This window comes from Callorhinchus milii, unplaced genomic scaffold, assembly GCF_018977255.1.
Source record: "Callorhinchus milii isolate IMCB2004 unplaced genomic scaffold, IMCB_Cmil_1.0 Scaffold3, whole genome shotgun sequence".
Classification (NCBI taxonomy): Eukaryota; Metazoa; Chordata; class Chondrichthyes; order Chimaeriformes; family Callorhinchidae; genus Callorhinchus; species Callorhinchus milii.
In genome coordinates, this window is record NW_024704744.1 from 61,924,620 (window position 1) to 61,945,312 (window position 20,693).

At 42.7% G+C, this 20,693-nt stretch overlaps 1 protein-coding gene across 1 annotated transcript in view; it reads right to left on the minus strand.

Annotated features, from left to right (window-relative positions):
- rasgrp3 (RAS guanyl releasing protein 3 (calcium and DAG-regulated)) overlaps positions 1-20,693 on the minus strand; it is a 41,573-nt gene that overhangs the window by 7,669 nt on the left and 13,211 nt on the right. Inside the window, 11 exon segments of the mRNA XM_007898442.2 lie at positions 142-294; positions 2,548-2,584; positions 5,530-5,677; positions 7,427-7,542; positions 8,060-8,124; positions 8,127-8,172; positions 9,273-9,353; positions 10,771-11,046; positions 11,698-11,814; positions 17,212-17,385; positions 20,238-20,388. Of these exon segments, the coding sequence (XP_007896633.2) occupies positions 142-294; positions 2,548-2,584; positions 5,530-5,677; positions 7,427-7,542; positions 8,060-8,124; positions 8,127-8,172; positions 9,273-9,353; positions 10,771-11,046; positions 11,698-11,814; positions 17,212-17,385; positions 20,238-20,388 (1,364 nt within the window).

Below are 20,693 nucleotides of genomic sequence, written 5' to 3' on the forward strand. Positions count from 1 at the left end.
TAACATTGACTGTGTCTTTCCTTAGCAGAGTGAAGCTTTATCATGAAGCGGGTAACTGGGAGAAACAAAGCACTGAGCCATCAAGTGGTCTAGTTGTTCCCAACATAATAAAGTTCCACAGATGACACAAGAGATCCTTACCATTCCCAAGGTTGAGCGATGCGGGGCTGCTGGGCAGGGAGCCATGGGAGAGGGAAGTCGGTGATGAGTTCTCCAAGGAAGTGCTCTTCCGGAGTTTCCGGCATGCTAACACCAGCAGATCCCTGCACTGCTTGTGGCAATTCACACCACAGTCTGCAGAGGAAGAAGGTTACACAGGGAAGATTACACTGGAGTCCAGCCCACAGGTATTCAACAACAACAAATTACTCTTGTATAGCGCCTTTCATGTCAGGGGGATGTTCCAAGGTGCTGGAGTTGCTCAGAACTGGAGTTACTAACAGCGAGTCCAAACCACAATGAGTGACTGCTAGTAGTAACAGAAGCGTGTCACCCTGATCAGAGGGAACTCCAGCAAATGGACTAAATTGCATCAGATCGAATGGCAATCTTAGAGAGGAGACGGGAGTTTCCGAGTTGAATTCCTGTGGATCAGCATGACATACTTTCTGTTATTGGCAGGGTTGCTATTAACAACTTCTATCACAAATTGCCACATGTTAGATCCTCATTGTTCTCAAAGCAGTTTCTCAGACATAGAGCACTGAGCATCCCCGAACACAAGCGTTAATATTGGAAATCTAAGCACCAGAATTAACTCCCTGATCACTGTTATAACTAATGTCAATCAACGGCAGGTGTGAAATGTACAAATAACACACTGCAACACATTACAACAACAAGATTTCATTTATAGAGCGCCTTTCACGTCGGGAGCACGTCCCAAGGCGCTGGACAGTTGGGTCGGGACCCGAGCAGGGGGGAAATGGTCAGGGTGAGGGGAGGGAAGAGAGGGAGCGAGGAGGGGGTAGAGAGTCGAGAGGGAAGCTGAAGGCACGGTTGAAGAGAAAGGTCTTGAGACCGGCCTTGAAGGAGGAAAGGGAGGGAGCGGCGAGGGCACTGGGGGATCGAGTTCCAGAGCCTAGGGGCTGAGAGGCTGAGGGCCCGGCCACCGATGGTAGGACGATTAGGGCGGGGGATGTGGAGCAGACCGGAGCCAGAGGAACGGAGGGTACGGGCAGGTAGGTAGGGGGATAGTAGGTTGGAGAGGTAGGAGGGAGCAAGGCCGTGAATGGCCTTGTAGGTGAGGATGAAGATCTTGAATTCGATCCTCTGGGGGATGGGGAGCCAGTGGAGGCGAGAGAGGGTGGGAGTGATGTGGTCGCGAAGCCTGGTGCGGGACAGTACACGAGCTGCAGAGTTCTGAATGACCTGCAGCTTGTGGAGGGAGGTGCCGGGAAGGCCGGCGAGGAGAGAGTTCCCATAGTCCAGCCTTGAGGTGATAAAGGCGTGGACCAGAGTTTCAGCAGCGTGACGGGTGAGGTAGTGCCGTAGTCTGGCGACATTCCGGAGGTGGTGGAAGGCGGTGCCAGTTGTGGCGCGGATGTGGGGAAGAAAGGACAGCTTCGGGTCGAACAGAACACCGAGGTTCCTGACTGGCTTTGAGAGGTTCAAGATCTAAGCCCAATAAGTGAGCAACCTGTTCCCAACTAATTGTAGTATGTTACATCCAGTCTTACAGTAATCATGAGTTTATGTTAAATAGAGGATGATCTGGATGCAATCTGGATGATTACAATGCAGTATTCCACAATCTGATCAGATAATGACAGTAAAGCAGTGTTTGAGCTGCTCAACCATAGTCTGAACAAAGCATGAGATGAAATTACAATCAAAATCAATTCCTCCCCCTCTTGCCCATTGATGGAGGCCAATTGCAGCCCCCCCCCCTCCCCACTCTATGCACAGACATTACTGCAGTGTAAGATGTTCTTTCTGGCATCAGCTGAGATCAGCTAATTTGGCACAAAGCAGGGATCAAACTTTGTTGGTTCAGTGCTGCACCAAACAGTGCATTTGTCCACTGAGCCACTGGAGTGTCAACATAGTAACTTCTCAATTGTAGTCAATTGTAACTACTCACATTTGATGTTGCACCTTATCACATTGTCAAAACATCTTAAAGCGCTGCACAGTACCTTACTGTAAATTGTAATAGGTGAATCTCTTATAAGGAAATTATTATTTAAAAATCATTTTAAATTTTTTTTACATTTCCAAATGTGTGGCCGACCTGGTAAGCACCTTAAATATGTCACTGCACTATTTTACAAAACTGGAAATGATTCCCCCTCCTCCTTATCATTTAAGAGTTGATTGTCCCTTTAAGAGCTCATAGAAAGCAAAAGAAAAAACAAGTTGCATTGCAGCTATATACTGTACTGACTCTGATGTGGGCTCAATGCTAGCTGGCCTCAGAAGGTAACAGATTTTACATGGATTGCTATGATCTGTGAAAAATCCAGGCTAATGCCTCCCTGTCCCCCTGTTTCCGTTGCCTGCACCAATACAATAAGTACCTTAAACAAAGAGTGAATGGTTATTTACCTTTGCACTTGTATCCCTGTTTGATTATACCCCAGAGCTGTAAAGAAGACAAAAGAATGTCAGAGGCTTGGTGAGGAAATCGGAAGGAAGGTGAAGTAATGAAAGAGGAAGGAGCAATGGCTGCTTCAGCACAAACAGGACATAGCTGTTCACAACACCCTTCCTGTCAGATACAGAGAGAGAGAGAGAGAGAAAGAGAGCAAAGCAAAGCCCCTTTATTACCAGACTGTAGTCTTAACTTCACGGCAAAACCGGGGAAATCAAACTGAAAGCGGGTAGTGTTTAAAGAAATAAAAAGGTAACGTATCTCAATCATGTTGTCAGTTGGAACAGTGAGAGGTTAGGCGTGGTTTGGATGGGAAACATAGCTGGGCAACACTGTTGGGACTGGATAGATGAACTGCAATGGTCTTTTGATATGTTATATATCCCGACTAACTGCATTTACTAGCTTTACTCCAAAGCTATCTTCTGGTTCTATAAACCAGGTAACAACAACTTGCAGGTAAGGAGTATAATTATTGCGAACACCACTGTGACACTAATTCTCCGAACCCCACCCGTCCCCCACTCTTCCAGAGTAAAAGAGGAGGAAGGGTGAAGCGTGTCGAGGCACATCAGGTTCCTCGCTAGTGAGGCAGACATTTTCAAGACTGTTTTGCTGTAAATTGTGCCATCTAGACTTGCCGAAAAGACAGTGGCCATTTAAAACAGCTGCGGCTCACAGGAGTCATGCCTGAACCACATGTCTCCAATTGGAATTATGCCTATTCAACAACAAGAGCAAATTGCATTTATATAGCGCCTTTCACTTCAGGAAGATATCCCAAGGCACTTTGTACATTGAGTAGTGACTTGTTACGTCCTGCTGCATGGGGATGGGATGTAAGAGTGAATGGTCACCGGTGCCAGTAAGGATGCAGTTATTAACCTTTCAGAGACAGCGGGTTAAAGAGCTGGAAATTGAAAGTATCCTAAGACACCGATTCATTAACATCACAAACACGGTTGGGAACGCCCTACTGGTAGAGCTGGAAAACCAGAGGGAATGTCACTCTCGCACACCCCTCTTGAATAGTTGATTGTGAGTGACAATGTAGGAGATAATTGGCAACTAAGTAACTGGGGTTTGGGAATTGTATTTAGTGTTTAATTTGCGAATCCATCCCCACCACAAGATGAGGGTTAGTCACCTCAGCAGCCGAATTAGAGGTAGTTCACATTAACAGCAACACCATTTCACCTCGGAAAGACATTTTAAAGCACTTCACACAATAGAGAGCATTGATTGGAAGGTCTGATATTGAAAGATTTAGCCACTCTAATAATCAGAAACATAATTTTCAAATAAAATGCATTCCTCAAGTCATGAATAGACTATCACACAGGCCATTGTGAGGTGTTTTATCAGATCGGCTGACAACAGCATAATTGTGCAAGTTATAAAGCACTGGTCACAACAACTTGCAACAACACCTTGCACTTATATAGCGTCCTCCAAACAGATTAGAGTCTCAGAGTGCTTGGTTAGGCCTCAGCTAGAGTACTGTGTTCAGTTTTGGCCACCACACTTTAGGAAGGATGTCAAGGCATTGGAGAGGGTGCAAAGAGATTTACCGGGATGGTATCAGGAATGAGAGACTTCAGTTATCAGGAGAGGCTCGAGAAGCTAGGATTTATTCGCCTTGGAGCAGAGAAGGTCAAGAAGAGACTTAATAGAACTTTTCAAAATTATGAGGGGATTCGATAGGGTGAACAAGGAGAAATTATTTCCACTGGAGGGTAGGTCGGTAATCTGAAGACATCGATTTAAAATAGTTGTAAAAAGAAACAGAGAGGAGGGGAGGAGAAATTTTTTCACACAGCGAGTTGTTGGGATCTGGATTGCATTGCCTGAAATGGTGGTGGAAGCCGATTCGATATCAACTTTTAAGAAAGAAGTAGATAATTGTTTGGGGAGGACAAGTTTGCAGGACTATGGGGAGAGAGCAGGGGAGTGGGATTGATTTGGATAGCTCTTTTCAAGGAGTCGGCACAGACATGATAGGCCAAATGGCCTCCTTCTGTGTTGTCTGATTCTATGATTATATGCTATACACTGCACAAAACATTCTCTGGTAATAACGGTTACTCTTAGGGTCTGATTTTGCTTTGAAAATACCATTTGCCCCTATAAATGTTTAAACGTAGCGCTTAGTGTGTGGATGATCTTTGCCAAATAGGGAGGCTCTAGACATGTGTTCTGCATAAAACAGTAAAATTTGAGATCAACAACTACTGATTATGGACCCCACTCTGCTAGTTTCAATGTTCATGTCCATGGTATCACTGACCACATGTTTCCTGTCATTGTCTCTGAGTCCCTGTGTAAATCATTTGTAGAAACAAGTTGCCTCCTGGAATCAAGTTGTTGAGTGTTACATGAGATGTCTTATAAAGTTAGCAAATCTCTGCTTCTGACGAATTGAGGGAGAGGATAATGTGTCAGAGTCTGTTTTATGAGGCTTCATGTTTACTTGCAGCTGTAGCAGTGAAAAAAATTGTTTTCCCCCCCCTCTCCCCTTGCCAGTGGGAACTCTAAACCCCCTCATCCAAGGAGACTCCAAAACTGCCCCGACCCTCCCACTCAGTGGAGGGACTGGCTCTTCTGTCTGTCGCACCCTTTACTCTGCTGAACTGCCAGAATCACCTATCTCTGACACTGGGCCTGTGTGCAGAGTTGTTGTCATTCATATAGTGCACAAGCAGTCGTCAGGCAGTGACCATTTGTCCTCTGGATCCTAGAGGCATTACATTGTTTCAGTCTATAGTGGCGGACAGGCATGTGCATTACACAGTTCCTATTCAACAGCATCGCGCCGCATGTCATGGAAACATTTTGAGCACAACAAACAAACAAACGTATTCAAGCCCCTCCAAAAGGGACCCTTCTTCCCAGGTTAGCTTCACGATGGGATCAGTATTCTTCTCAGGTGTACTTACAAATCCTGCGCAGTGTTCACAGAAGGTAGGCTTGAGATACGTTATTTCCTGAAAGTTGTGAATGAAGCCGGGTCCCATTTTGCACTGCAGCTGAGAATTGGCCCTCAGGAAATAAGCCATCATTTCGTCCTTACTGATTAGACCATCCCTGTCAAATAATAACAATAGAAATCCTTGCATTTGATATAGTGTCTTTATCGTTAAGATGTCTCAAAACACTTCACTGAATATACTGTAAAGTGGATTGACTGTATTGTGTAGATGAAATGCAGTAGCCACTTTGTACACAGCAATGTCCCACAAACTCCCTTCTCTTTTTGAATAATACCATGGGATCTTTAACATCCACCTGGACAGGCAGATGGGACCTCGGTTAATGTCTCATCTGAAGGACGGCAGCTCCAACAATGAAAACCCCTCCCCTGCCCCAGCACTGCATCAGATAGTTATCATAGACTGTATGATTGCGTAGTCTATGTGGGGCTTGAACCCACAACCTTATGACTCAGAGGCAAGAGTGTAACCATTGGTCTAGGCTGACACTGCATGAATGTTAATCATGTATTTACATCACTGTCCAAATGATGTGAATTAAACTAACATTTGTAAGAAGATGTAGCATTCACTTTGGCACATGTGGGTTACACTTTGACAAGTGATTGCTGGAAAACATATGGAAATACATTCAGAAAATAAACTTGGTTGCTTTTCCTTCTTACAACTAACTGAAAGAGCATTTACACAAATCTGTTGAGCTACCTATGTGAGGTGACCACATGCTCAAGCTGATGGTGACTGGAGAACTGGCAAAGTGCTGAGCCTGGCACCATGCCTACAGGAGGGTTCAATCCGAGTCTGGTAAGTGTCTCACTCCCGTTCTGCCATTGGGGCAGTTCTGCCATGGGCCATTAACAGGTGGCTCAAGAGTGTTTAATTGGCTGTCAGCCCTCTTGGGAGGAAATGTGCTTGGAAAAAGCAAAATTAGAAAATGCAAGGAAATGTGATTGATCAAAAAAGTTAACACAAAGAACAAAAACAGCAATCACAAACTACAGGGGAGAAAAATTCTCAATAACAGACTGTGATCACTAGTCTCCGTATAAATAAAGGCTTGTTGTGTCTGCACAGCAGGTAATAGTGCCTTTACATGTAAAAAGAATAGGAAATAATTCAGACTACACAATACATTTCAGATTAACAATACTAGGAACAAGAGCTGATTAAGGGAAAGTTCAAATTGAGCCCCTGCTCACAATGCAGCTTCTGTGAGCCGAATAACATGAGGTTCAATATAGGAGAGATTTTGCAGCACAATGTGCCTTCCATGATGTATGATAACTTTCCACAAATCATCTGTCAAGCCATTAACTTGTCAGTAGCCGAGTTTATCATGGCCTTTTCTGTAAGGTTTATGAGATAGAATCTAGCTGAAGGTTTTACGGTTTAGATAATTGAAATATTTGATAACTGGAATCTCTCACCCATTTATCCTTTATAAGTATTAGGAAAGAGCAGGGTAATGAAACTAGACTAGGTCATTCCAGAGGGAGAGACATGACTAGCACAGAGACGATGGGCTGAACGGTCTCTTTCTATGCACAAACTCTGGGTCTATGATTCGATGCTGCGAGGTTTGGGAAGCAGGTGTCCTTGCCTGTGTTAGCTGAGAAGAATTGAGTGGAGCCCCTGTTCTGGCTGGAGACAGCCCAATTCTTGGGACAATGAGAGAAACCCTACAAGTCCTATTGCAAGGAGCACTGTTCCTAAACTTGCCAATGAGTGAATGCGTGAAATGATCCCACTCAGAGTCAATCCAACATACATTGTGCGTGGTTGAATTTCCTTCAGAAATAAAGAGGATAATTTGGCAATATGCCTACCCGATTCTTGCACTTACTCATCTTTGTCCAACACACAGAAAGAATCCAAGAATGGAAAGTTGGCAGTTATGCTTTCAAAGTCCTCTTGAGAGATGTAACCATCATGATCATGGTCGTAATTCCTAAACACAGACTTGAAGAAAATCTCCTATAAGATTTCAGTAGAGACACAGCAAAACAATAGTGTACAAAACACAGCAGAACTATAGTAGTGACTTAACAAAAAAGACCAAATGAAGAGAATGAGGGGAAGCAAGAGAAAGTGACCCAAATCTCAGGAGTGTGCAAACCAATGGGAACCAGTGCAGTTTAGAGATACATAGAACAACAGCTTGAACTATGTATAATGTGTAAAAATTTACCTTTGGAAACAATTCTGTGCAAATTCAAATTAAAATAGGCTACTCTGCACTAGGACATGGGTTGTATCTGCACTTTCCCCACATGGTCTCAGTCTCGATGGGAGTCACCACACAGAGGGAAGAGGAGAAACCAGTGGCCAGCTCTCTTTATAGACCACATACGTCAACAATAATCCTACCAACAAGTGAATTAGTGAATTGAAGGGATAGCTCTCCATTAAAAAAACACAGCTTGTACCATGGGATGAGATGATCATTTTCTTTCAAAAAAACTTTAGAAATACTTACATCAACCATCTTGCGGATGTGCTTATTGATGATTGATGGATCTGGCTTAGGGTTACCCCGGGTGCCCAGTCGACAAGGGTTACATGTTTACTAGGTGTAGTTGGAGTGCTGGGCTGTAATATGGAAAACCATCATCAGAAATATGCAATAAAATTACACGTCAGGAGGACATCCCAAAGAGCATTCACATTGCTGGACAGACACCCGAGCCGACAGTGGGAAACACATAATAAAATGCCCACAGAATTTCAGTAAATATTGTAGGTTAATCAAACACCTTCACTGGTAATCACTAAGAACTTTCATTATGTCCCTCTCAATCTTCTTTCCTTCTTTGCTGAAGACACTGGCTCATAATGGACTTCACAGCTATCAGCTGCCAACCAATGCTTTAATAATATTGGCCATTCACAAGATCATTCCCATATCCTGTTCCATCTAATTGCCTTTTAAGTATTGTGATTGATCCACTTTGATAGCTACTTGTTCTATTGAATGTGGAACATGTGAACAGGCAGACAATGCCAAGTCTCCTGGTAGTTCAGAAAGCAACATCACACTGACCATCAGAACAAAATCAATTCCATTCTCAGTAACCGAATTCAACATTATAACATTTTATACATTTGTATTCATTCATTTCCAGATTATTGTCCCTTTACTTTGATTGAGCTATTAATTTTAGATTCTGCCTGCCTATGGGTTAGATGGAACCACTACGCCCCCAAAACTCTGGAACTCTCTCCCTCAATCTTTCTGCCTTACTCCCTCTCTCCCCTTTTTCAAGTCCCGCCTGAAGACCTTTCTCTTTGGCCATGCTTCCGGCCACCTCCCAGGCTCGGAGTCAGGCTCCGCTACTGTTAAGCATTCTGAGACGCTACCCTGTGTGGAGGGTGCTATATAAGTGCAAGTTATTGTTGTTAAAGATCATTTCAGTACGTATTTGCCATTGATATATTAAAGTAAAGTGGAGTCGCTCTCCCTGTGATCCTGGTTTGTATTCCCCTCCTGATCCAACCTTAACCTTAAATTCAGATGAATTGATTGTTGCGCACGAGAAAAAGTTCACAGCTTGGAGTTAGCTAACATTATTTTGCTGTGGTTGAGTGCACCTGGAGGTCAAAATAATAGGTGCTGGCTTGGAGGTTACTATTTAAGTTCAGAGCTCAGTTCAGTGGTGATAGCTTATTACGAACAGTGAGCTTGCACGTACCATTGATTTAGAATTCCGTGGTTCCCGCAGCAGTGAGAGCTCATAGATTTCATCTTCTGTATAATATAGATCCAAGGAAAGCTGCAAAAAGTACAACAACCATTTCAGAGTGTCATTTGGTCTTCACTTCATACAATTATGTTATATCCTTTAATTTACAGGAGTGGATGGTGCAATGGATCAGCATATTAGTTCTAGCTCTGGCACCTGGATTTCGATACAGCCCAGATTGATGGAATGGGAGTCTCTTTATCTGTTAGTCATATGGTTCAACACAAGTCCTACAGTGATCGTGACTGACAGCACAGAACTGTTCATACATGAGCAATCTATCTCAGAGTCCACAAGAGAATTGAGCCTTTTTGCAGAGTTTGTCAATTTGTGAGCTGCAACTTTTGCAAACTGGAAACCACAACTTGCAATTAGCACAAGAAATCTGCTTTGCAAATATTGCACATTAGACCCCTTAATGTATTTTCAACTCCCAACTGCATTTAAGTCAAAACAAATACTTGAAAAGTAACTGAGTCACGTAAAGCAAGTAGCTATTTTACTTCAGTTTACACAAGACACAAATTAATGTTTGCGATTATACACTCAACTGATGTTTTTTGGATTAAGGATTCAACATATCTATGTACCTATACATGGAAATGTCCCAGTGTCTGGAATGGAATGTGCACTCTCACTCTTGGGTGCACATAGCTTACCTAATCCTGAAATATATTAGGTGCAAGTTGTCAAGAGCTAAGTTTAAGGAGTCTAACCAACTAAAAATGGATTACTATTGAAACAACAAATAACATTTGTATAGCACCTTTCATGTTGGAAGGACATCTCAAGGTGCTGGAAAGCACTGTCCAACAAGTTTCCCGCTGCTTGTCCAGCTAGGATCACCCAACAATTTAGGACTTTGGCTTGCAAGGTTACCAGGAGCTGAATGGGAAGAATCCCTGCTCCCAAAGATTGCCCCTATCCTTGCCCCTCATAGTCTTCAAAGCCCAGACTGGCTGGGCTGTCATCAACAGTGGCCTGGAGTACTGGCAACCCACCTGGTTCAGGAATCAAACTATCGAGACTGGTATAAATTGACCTGTGACTCAGCTGGTATAAGGACAGACCAGTCACTCGGGGCAGGGAATCCTCCCACTCAGCTCCCGTTAACCCTGCAAGCCAAAGTCCTCATAGGTAGGGTGGTCCTTGCTGGACAAGCAGCTGTTTAGACTCTAGCAGTTCCCCAACGTAAACTCTGGGGTCCCCAAGCCTTGGCTCTTGCCAACCTGCACCTTATGCTTTCCAGAATTAGGAAAGCAGGATGCGTGCCTCCAGGGAGAGAGTCACATTCCAGTCCAACAATCTATCCCTGGGATTTCCATGTGTAGGTGGAATGCAGGGAATTCTCAGTTTGGTTTGAATATTCTTAACCATGGTGATGGGTTTCTGCATGTGTCAGATACCTGGTTGACCAAAGAAAGCAAACAAAAAAATAAAAACTTACCGTCAGCAGGTGAATTAAATCCATATTTGGTTCTAAATGGGGATTTGCATCCTGAAGTGAAACTAGTTCATTGAACGTGACATATAACTGCTGCATTTTAACAATATTGACTTTATTTTCATCTATCCAGTCTGGGAAAGCTACATGAACAGCAATCAGGTCTTTCAAGTGAACCCCTAGGATTGGAATTTTGAAACCCTCACAGTCTGCGAAAGCCTTTCGATAGTTGCAGTAGTTTCCATTAGAGGAGAGAAGTTCAGTCATTTCATTCCAGGCCTGACAATGAAAGCAGAAACAAAATCGGAAGCGAGAGATGAAAAATAGAAAGATAGGCATTAGTAACATATGTCACTTGCCACAAAAACTCGGGCGAATAAAAAAGGAACAAGCTGGACTTTTTTTTAATCAGAGTATTCAAGTATTTACCAGCATTGTCTGTACTTTCCAAGTACAGCTCAAACTGGGATTTCTTATAAATACTGGATAAGTCGAGTTCAATGTCATATGCCATTCTTTGTTTTCAACTGATATATATATATATAAATAAATAACATGGGTCAAACAATCATGTCAAGATCCATGCCTCCACCATCATATCCACCCTCCACACGTGTTTGAAAATCGGGTTACTGGTCTGTGATGTCCCCAAGGTCAAATAGTTTGCCAACACTCACTATTAAAGTTCAGACATGAAGAATGATCATTTGGTCAAGAGTGACCATCATTCTGCAACCACATTCCAATAGAAACAAAAAGGAACTTGCGGCCCTCAGTGAGGGGGGTGGAGGAGAAGAATTGTTGGAGTAAAAAAAATCTTACTGGCAAGACAGCAAAGTGACAATGGATAATGAAAAGTTTAAAGCAAATTAATAATTTCCTTATGCTCTCATTCGTTTGACCCGTTCCTCATTGCACTAATTTCTTTACCTTTGTAACCTCAGGAGCGAGGTGTGAGCAAGTTTCCTTGAGGCGGGATATAGCGCTGTGGCTCAGACCACCTACAACAGCCATCAGTGTATTGAAGTTCTGGAGCTGGAGCAGCTTCTGAAAGAAATACGACACAAACTTGTACAATTAGTATACACAGATATGCTAACTATACTACTGAGAAGATACTGTATAGACACAAATATCCAAATTGCACAGCACTAATAAGATTCCTATATATTTCCCCTTGAAGCATTCAGAAATATTGCTACTGCCTATATTGTTATATTATGGCCTGGCATTATGTATGTTAACTTAATGTGCAAACAGGTAGACAATAGAAAATGATGAAGTGAATGCTGCTTCCAAATGTAGCAGCATTCACTTCACCATTCCTTCTGTCTACTACTTTGCTGTTTCTCTTATGAGCTAAATAATAATAATAATAATAATAATCCTTGCATTTGATATAGCGCTTTTCACGTCGGGAGGACGTCCCAAAGCGCTTCACAGAATATACTGTAAAGTGAATTGACTGTATATTTGTGGGCGAACGCGGCAGCCAATTGCGCACAGCAATGTCCCACAAACAGTCATGGATTGAAAATGACCAATTTATTATTGTTTTTGGTTTTTGGAGGGATTATTATTAGGCGTGTGGAGTAAGGAAACTTGCCCAAGGTTTCGCCCTCTGCCTGGAATTGAACTCAGGTCTCTCACTTGCAAAGCGAGTGCTCTAACCACTGAGCTACAGGACTCCACTCTATGTTAGTGGAGTAAATAGAGTATAAAAGTAAGACTGGGTTTAAGAAATAGCCGAATTCTTGATGCTCTGTTACAGTAACAGGAATTTCTTCCCAAGGCTTTATTTACAACTTTAAGATATTGTTGGTGCGGTAGCTTGTGTGGCCCTGAATCAGTACTAAGGGTTGGTAACTTGGTGCTAGGATGAGAGGGTTGGAGCAATACACTCACTAAATGACCTGTCCACCCCCCCAATGTATTTGTGCTTCTGTTATGCTCTGATTGGCCAACAACCACAAAAATGCTAAGTTATCAACCAGAAAAGGGAGCAATGTTCAGAGAGGAGGCTACACAAGACAAAGAGTGTTAATGGAGGAGGTTTTGGAAAGCATCCAGAAAGCAGCCCATGTCTGATAATGAGCAAGAATAGCCACTTAGTAGCATTAGATAACCTGAAAACCTTTTTGGCCAGAATTCTCTCAAAGCTTTCTTATCTCTGACTTTTCTTATCCCCAATGTTGGGTTCCTTTGATTGTCACAGTTGGATAATAGGCAGCAAATCTGCTGAGGTAGTAAACATGTTTCAGAAATGTACTGTGCTTCAAAGTACCCATAACATATTGAACTGGGAACCTTATCCTTCACAAGGACCACAGCAACTCTTACCGCTTGGGAGAGCAAGATATTGCCTGAAGAGATTGATTAGAGTAGGACACTTATTGCGATCACATTTGTGGTATTCTTAAACACATTCTGTTCTTTATTAATGGAATGGAATGTGCTTGGCAAAGCTGCACTTTTTACCTCATTGAGTTTAGTGAAAATGCAGTAATTCTTTGTTTTGTATTTATCCCTGTAATTGTCTCCTCTCCTGAAGCTACTGACTCATGACAGGGTGATTCCTTACCCAAGTGGCCATTATTCATTCATAAACGTAGACAGCGGTGTTGGCAGGCTATGAGGCTGTAGGGAGAAACCATAACAGCATTTTGCCCTACACTTATGAAAGAGATGTTAGCACCCAGAAGAGGGATTAAAAAAACCATTTGATATGGCATTTATATAGTTGAAAGGTCTCAAAGCACTCCAGGGATTTGTTGTAAAGTATAGGTCCAATGTATTTGTAAGTGTACTCAGTAGCTAATTTGCACATAGCAAATTATCCAAAAACAGCCATGAAGTGAATATCCATTTTATCTCAGGGATTGCTGGACAGGATACCAGAAGAAATATCCTTCTCATTTGAATAGCATTATGGGATCTTTAGTATCCACCGAAACAGATAAAACATCTCATCCAAAAGACAACACCTCTGACAATGCAGTGCTAACCCAGCACTACACTGGCGTGTTAGCTTAGACAATGAGCTTAAAGTCTTGACATAGGGGTTGAATTCATAGATTTCTGACTCAGACGAGTGCTACCAAATGAGACAGATTAACACACAATGGGTATGCTCAGAGAAACATCTCCTTAAGATGGGGAGGATTGATAGAAGAGGCATTGCAGCCAAATCCAATCCTGTTCTCTGCCAATATCACTCACATGCAGTCAGCAGGGTTTGCTGAATAGTGATCAGGATTGGCAACTCTTGCTGATTTTTTCCTCTCCTTAATTCAGTCAGACTGAGACAGACTACATCACCAAACTGTCCTGGCTGTGATCAGCAATGTGCAACCTAGGTCAGCTAAGTTTCCCTCTATCCACGAGTCGCCAGGTTGAGTTTCCAGTCAGTTCAAAGTGCTTTGAGACATCCTCCTTTCATGAAAGGTACCATATAACTGAAAATTGTTGTTGTTGTTGGTGTGGACAGTTGACTTTTAATATTAAAGAATTAACTCAGATCTAACTCCAGGCTTGAAAGAGCTTGGTGTCAGGGCAGATGGCATTCATCCAGCGAGCTGAACATGAATAACTTGTGTCGCTCAACAGTGCTACTGTTGCTATGCCAACTCCTCAAGTTTTGGATTTTGTTGGAGCAAACCCAGATTTCTCACAGAGGTGTTCACAGACTTCATTTACCGACACCACTATGTTAACCACACAGTAAAAATGGAGGTTACATGGTATTATTGTACACACCAAAACTCACTTAAAAATAACCAGGCCTTAACCAGGAATGAGTGACCAATTTTATTTGGCGGATTTGTTGGCCAGGAGACAAGGAGAAACTCCCTTCTCTTTTCGAACAGACCCATGGGATCCTGAACATCCACCTGAACAGGGAAAAGGGATCCTGGTTTAACATCTATAGATGTTAAGGTACACCAGTAGGTGTGGATAAAGGAGAAGTTCAATTCCAAATCTGAAGTTTAAACAAATCCGAACTTGTGCCCTTGACTACTACTTCTTAACATTTACTTAATCCTGGCTGGTTTTCTATAGTGTAACAATCAGGAAAAATAAGAGGAAGCAAGAGAGGAACTTACTAAGAACATAGTAAAGTACACAATTAAATAAAGGCTAACTCTACTGACTAATCTGACACAAATTATTTTGTAAAGGTCAGATACAAAGCCACAAGACTCTTCGTCCAATCATTATATATTTGTAAAGGATATGTCGTGGACAGGCACATAACAGGGTTTATTTTTCCACTAGCAAAATTAACTAGATAACATAAATGATATAAGCTAACATTTTTACTACAGTATTTTAAAAAAACCTTAGTGTCTAATTTGAAGTCCGATACATTACCATGAAAAATTACATTTATATAGCGCTATTCACATTTTGAGGACATCCGAAGGCACTGAACAGTTTGCACCTGAGCTGGGGGTCTGGTGGGAGGGTGAAAGATGAACAAAAGCATGGTCAAAGAGGATGGTCTTTCCTGGATTTCTTTATAAGAAATGGGGGGGTCCTTGCGTTAACGAGAGGAATGTCGCACTGACCCGTAGGAACTCTGCTTGACATAGCCTACTTCCAGAGCACAGTTCCCATGAGGCAATGAGAATTCTAACAGGAATCCTTATTATTGACGTAAGTTAGATGCTGTTAATTGAAAAAAAAAACTTTTTAACTCCAGATTTTATTTATTTTAACAAAGTCTATTGTGTGCACATAGTTTCGTAGATTATTTTAGTCTTCTTTACCCTCTGCCCTGAAGTAACCAAGCACAGTACTGAAAATCACACATATGTAGATGAATCATCTATGCAGACACAAGTCTGATTTAAGAACATATGACCACATCAGCTGAGGTCATTAATATTAAAAATCTGGGTCAACTGCAGCCATAAACCTAATGTATTTAGTAAGTTGCCAACTAGTCAATGTAGAAAGATTAGGTTTTGGTCGAGTACGAAGAAAGGATTTTGTGCCCTGGCCTATTTTCTTTTGATCAGCCGGGTGTCTGAGACATGTGGAAAGTCCATCATCATGCTTAAGAGTTTTTAGACCAGACTGAGAGTTTTACATCTGTGTGCCCACCTACACATAGGCATTTCCTCGAAAGACAATCTTCTTGTTAACGTAGTTCTGAGAGGAATCCTTTGGGTTGGATTTGGCCTTCCAGGTGCTCTTTTGTATTGACAGTGCTAAACTCCTTTAACAGTGCAGGGCATTTGCTAGCCCAGGCATCTTTGATACCGCTCCTTCTTCCTATCCTCAGGCAATGTTTTCTTCTTAGGAATAAGCTGTGGTTTGGGACATGTGCAGATGAGTCATCTGTATGGACGCAAGTCTGATTTAAGAACATATGACTACATCAGCTGAGGAAGCTTTTTAAAGATTATTGCATAAGTATGACATATTTTTGCTTAAGAAATGTTAAAGAATGTAGATTATAGGTGCTAGATCTATGGGCTTAACTGCTCTGTGATGTATTAATTGCATCAATGTCACTTCAGCTACAGCAGATACGAATAGTACTTATAGGTAGTAAATAACAAGATATTAATTCATAACGTTTCATTTAACTTGCCAACTCAGCAGATGTGAACACTGCTCTCATTCATGAGGTGAAGAAGTCTTTCTCATTCCATTGTGGTAACTAACTATATTTGAGTCCCATACTTCCTCTTGCTCCACAGCTCTTCTATTATGCAAGTTTCCCATTATAAGCATGCAATCGGGCATTTGCTTAGTGTTAGAAAATGGTTGTCATGATAGTCTCTCTGGGATGCCAGAGATGGTGACTTAGTGATAGGTTATATTACAATAAGGGATCAGGGAGGAAAGAGACGTCCATCAGTACCTAACTGAAATGGTTAGGTGCGTGTCTGGAGTGTAAGTATTAATTGGCTATTCATCCACAGGAATCATCACAGACAACTTTGATCCTCTTCTCTCTGTACAGTAAAACCAATGGTCAACTTGGTCATGAGGACAGCTGTTTCTAGAACTTCCTCACCCTGGAGTACAGGGAGTGACCAATTAAACTTGTACCATCAGATGGAGGAGGTGAGCAGAGACCAAGTTTCTCTGCATAGGTAAGGATAGGCAATCAGCAAGCAGGGGTCCATATAACCCGATCAGATTAACTGAGACTTGGGAGCAGCTCGGCTGAAGGGTTGTGCCTTGTTCTCCTTCGCCTCTTACACCTTCAGCACTCTGTTAAGCATCTTGTTTATTCTGATTCAGCATCATATAACAACGGCTTGTGAATGGCTCGAAGCACTTTGAGACATATCAAAGAATTGATATGGCGCTATATCAAATGCAAGGATTATTATTATTATTGTTGTCCGAAGAGACAAAACCTGAAGAATTTTGTAACCCGCACAATCACAAAATGTTATTCTTAAAATTAAAAACATGTTTCCTCACCTGTGCCACGTTGATGAACTTAGTGATAACTTCTGCCCTTTGCACTGATGTGTGTTTGCTAAGAACCATCAGCTGGAGCCATTGGGAAATGCCATTGAAGAGAGCAATAGACCTCTCGAGGGTTGGATTGTCCATTAGACAGCGGTGTATCACATAGCTTTGATAGTCTGTAAACTGCAAGAAACCATTTAAAAAATTTATGGAAAGTCAAGATTAATTTCAACGCCTTTTACACCTTCAGCATTCTGTTAAGCATTATTGCCTATTCTGATTCAGGATCATATAACAATGGCTTGTGAATGAGATTTGTTCTGGAGCAGAGCTCAACAAAATGCAATTACTGTACTTTCCTGTGCCTAGGGAAGAAATGTGATGTTTCATGTGATAATTAACACAAGTGATAAGCTGATAACTAAAAACCAACTGTGGGTATGAACCTTCCCCCACACCCCACCCCTCCGAAACCTTGCCAGAAGCTGCTAGGAGTTGTGATTGGAGTTCTCACTACACGGGTATCCACATTGAATAAAGCGGAGTCCTGTAGCTCAGTGGTTAGAGCACTTGCTTTGCAAGCGAGAGACCTGAGTTCAATTCCAGGCAGGGCAAAACCTTGGTCAAGTTTCCTTACTACACACGCCTAATAATAATCCCTCCAAAACAAAAATAAATTGGTCATTTTCAATCTACGACTGTTTGTGGGACATTGCTGTGCGCAATTGGCTGCCGCGTTCGCCCACAAATATACAGTCAATTCACTTTACAGTGTGTTCCGTGAAGGGCTTTGGGACATCCTCCCGACGTGAAAAGCGCTATATCAAATGCAAGGATTATTATTATTATTATTAAAGCCAATACCATGTGAGGCAGTACTCAAATACCACACTGTATGACAGGTGAGTGTTGCTGACACAGGCCTGCTGTGTATATCATGTCCACTCTGTGCCTCATCAGTGGCTGAGCCTGCAGTCACTATACCCTAATTCTCTGGAACTCTCTGGCTCTTTCCCTCCTCATCACCCGCTCTCTATCTGTCTTTAAAACCTATCTTTTTGATCATGTCTATGGTCACTAGAGAGCATCAATTTAAGTTGAATGTGAAAGTTCACACACAGGGTAGTTAGGATATGGAATGTCCTGCCAGGACTGGTGGTTGAGGCAGAATCCACATGGGCTTTCAAAGGGGAACTAGATAAATACAACAACACTAACAACTTGCACCTATATAGCAAGCTCCATGCATGGTAGCATCTCAGAGTGCTTAACAGTGGCAGAGCCTGACTCTGAACCAGGGGGATGGGAGGTGACCATAAGCACGGTTGAAAGCGAACTTTTCCAGGCAGGACATAAAAAAGGGGAGAGAGGGATCAAGGTGGAGGGATTGAGGGAGAGTGTTCCACAGTTTTGGGGCGTAGTGGCTGAATGCGCGATCTCTAATGGTGGTGTGCAGGGTGTGAGGGACAAGCATTAGGCCTACAAGGCCATTCACGGCCTTGCTCCCTCCTACCTCTCCGACCTACTATCCCCCTACCTACCTGCCCGTACCCTCTATTCCTCTGGCTCCGGTCTGCTCCACATCCCCCACCCCAACCGCCCTACCATCGGTGGCCGGGCCTTCAGCCTCTCAGCCCCTAAGCTCTGGAACTCTATCCCCCAGTGCCTTCGCATTGCTTCCTCCCTTTCCTCCTTCAAGGCCGGTCTCAAGACCTTTCTCTTTGACCGTGCCTTCAGCTCCCCTCTCGACTCTCTACCCCCTCCTCGCTCCCTCCCCTCACCCTGACCATTTCCCCCTTGCTCGGGTCCTCACCGAACTGTACAGCGCCTTGGGACATGAAAGGCGCTCTATAAATGGAATCTTGTTGTTGTTGCTGTTGTTGTTGTTGTAGGCCAGTGCCAGTCGAACGGAAGTAGGGAGGTGCCAGGGAATGAATGGATTTGAACATGAGTGTGAAGATCTTGTAGTCGATCTGTTTGGTGATGGGGAGCCGGTGGAGCCTGGCCAGAACTGGTGAGATGTGGATACGGAGTTGGGCCCGGGTCAGTATGCGGGCAGCAGAGTTCTGAATGAGCTGGATTTTTTGAATAATGGAGCTGGAAAGACTGGCAAGTAGTACATATGAATAATCCAGGAGGGAGGTAACAAACTCATGCACGAGGGTTTCGGCTGCATTTGGGGTAATAATAATAATAATAATAATAATCCTTGCATTTGATATAGCGCTTTTCACGTCGGGAGGACGTCCCAAAGCGCTTCACAGAACACACTGTAAAGTGAATTGACTGTATATTTGTGGGCAAACGCGGCAGCCAATTGCGCACAGCAATGTCCCACAAACAGTCGTAGATTGAAAATGACCAATTTATTATTTTTTGGTTTTGGAGGGATTATTATTAGGGCTCTGTGTGGAGTAAGGAAACTTGCCCAAGGTTTCGCCCTGCCTGGAATTGAACTCAGGTCTCTCGCTTGCAAAGCGAGTGCTCTAACCACTGAGCTACAGGACTCCAAAGGTACGGTGAGGGTGGCGGAGGTGGAGGAAGACGGTCCTGGGAGGCACTGGATGTGGGGAAGGAAAGACAGCTGGGGTTCAAATTGGAAGCTTAGTTTGTCTACTGGTTTGGTGAGTCTGAGGGAGAGCCCAGGGAGATTGAGGATTTCAGATCCGCAGGAGTGAAGACATTGACAGGAGCCAAGGAGTATGGCTTCTGTCTTGTCCACATTAGCTGCAGGAAGTTTGCACTCATGCTTAAATGCTTAGAATGGAATCAACTGCAGGGCTGTAAAAAAAAGGGCAGGTAAATGGGACTGAAATAATTGCTCTTAAAGGAATCAGCACAGATATGATAGGCCGAATAACCTTCTTCTGTGCTGTAAATTTCTATGGTTCTAGCTCCCCTCCTCCCTTTCCACTGTGAAGCATTCCAAGAAGTTATCCTATGTGAAGCGTGCTATATAAATGCACGTTGTTGTTGTTCTAACACCTTCCACAAGACAGCTCTAACTCTTTTTTAAATATCTAATGTTTGCTTACTGATATCCGACGGAAGGATTTGTACTCCAGGAAAGTAAGGTGCTCAGCCAACTCAAGAGGCTCCAGGTGATCAAATAACAGGGAGGCTTTCCCCTTCTTCTTGGTTATTTTCTTGCGCTGGGTTACCCGCCTCATCCAATCATATGACGGGCTGTTTAGAAACAAACAATTGTATTAAATGGACCCAAAATCAGAGTTAGTCAAGTTAAGCTTTATGTTTTATGCTAGAGTTAAATAGTTTAAGTTGCCCTGTCTGTTCTTGTTAATCAAGATCAGACCAGGGCAATATAACATACATCCCTTAACAATAATACCGAATTATCATCTGAGTTGATTATATATAAAATGTGGGTATAATCTGTAGTTTTTCACACTGGAGGTTGTTTTGACACAAAGCAAGTGCGAGAGTGTTCATCCAACTTTCAGAAAATAAATTAAACTAATTTGAGTTCATAG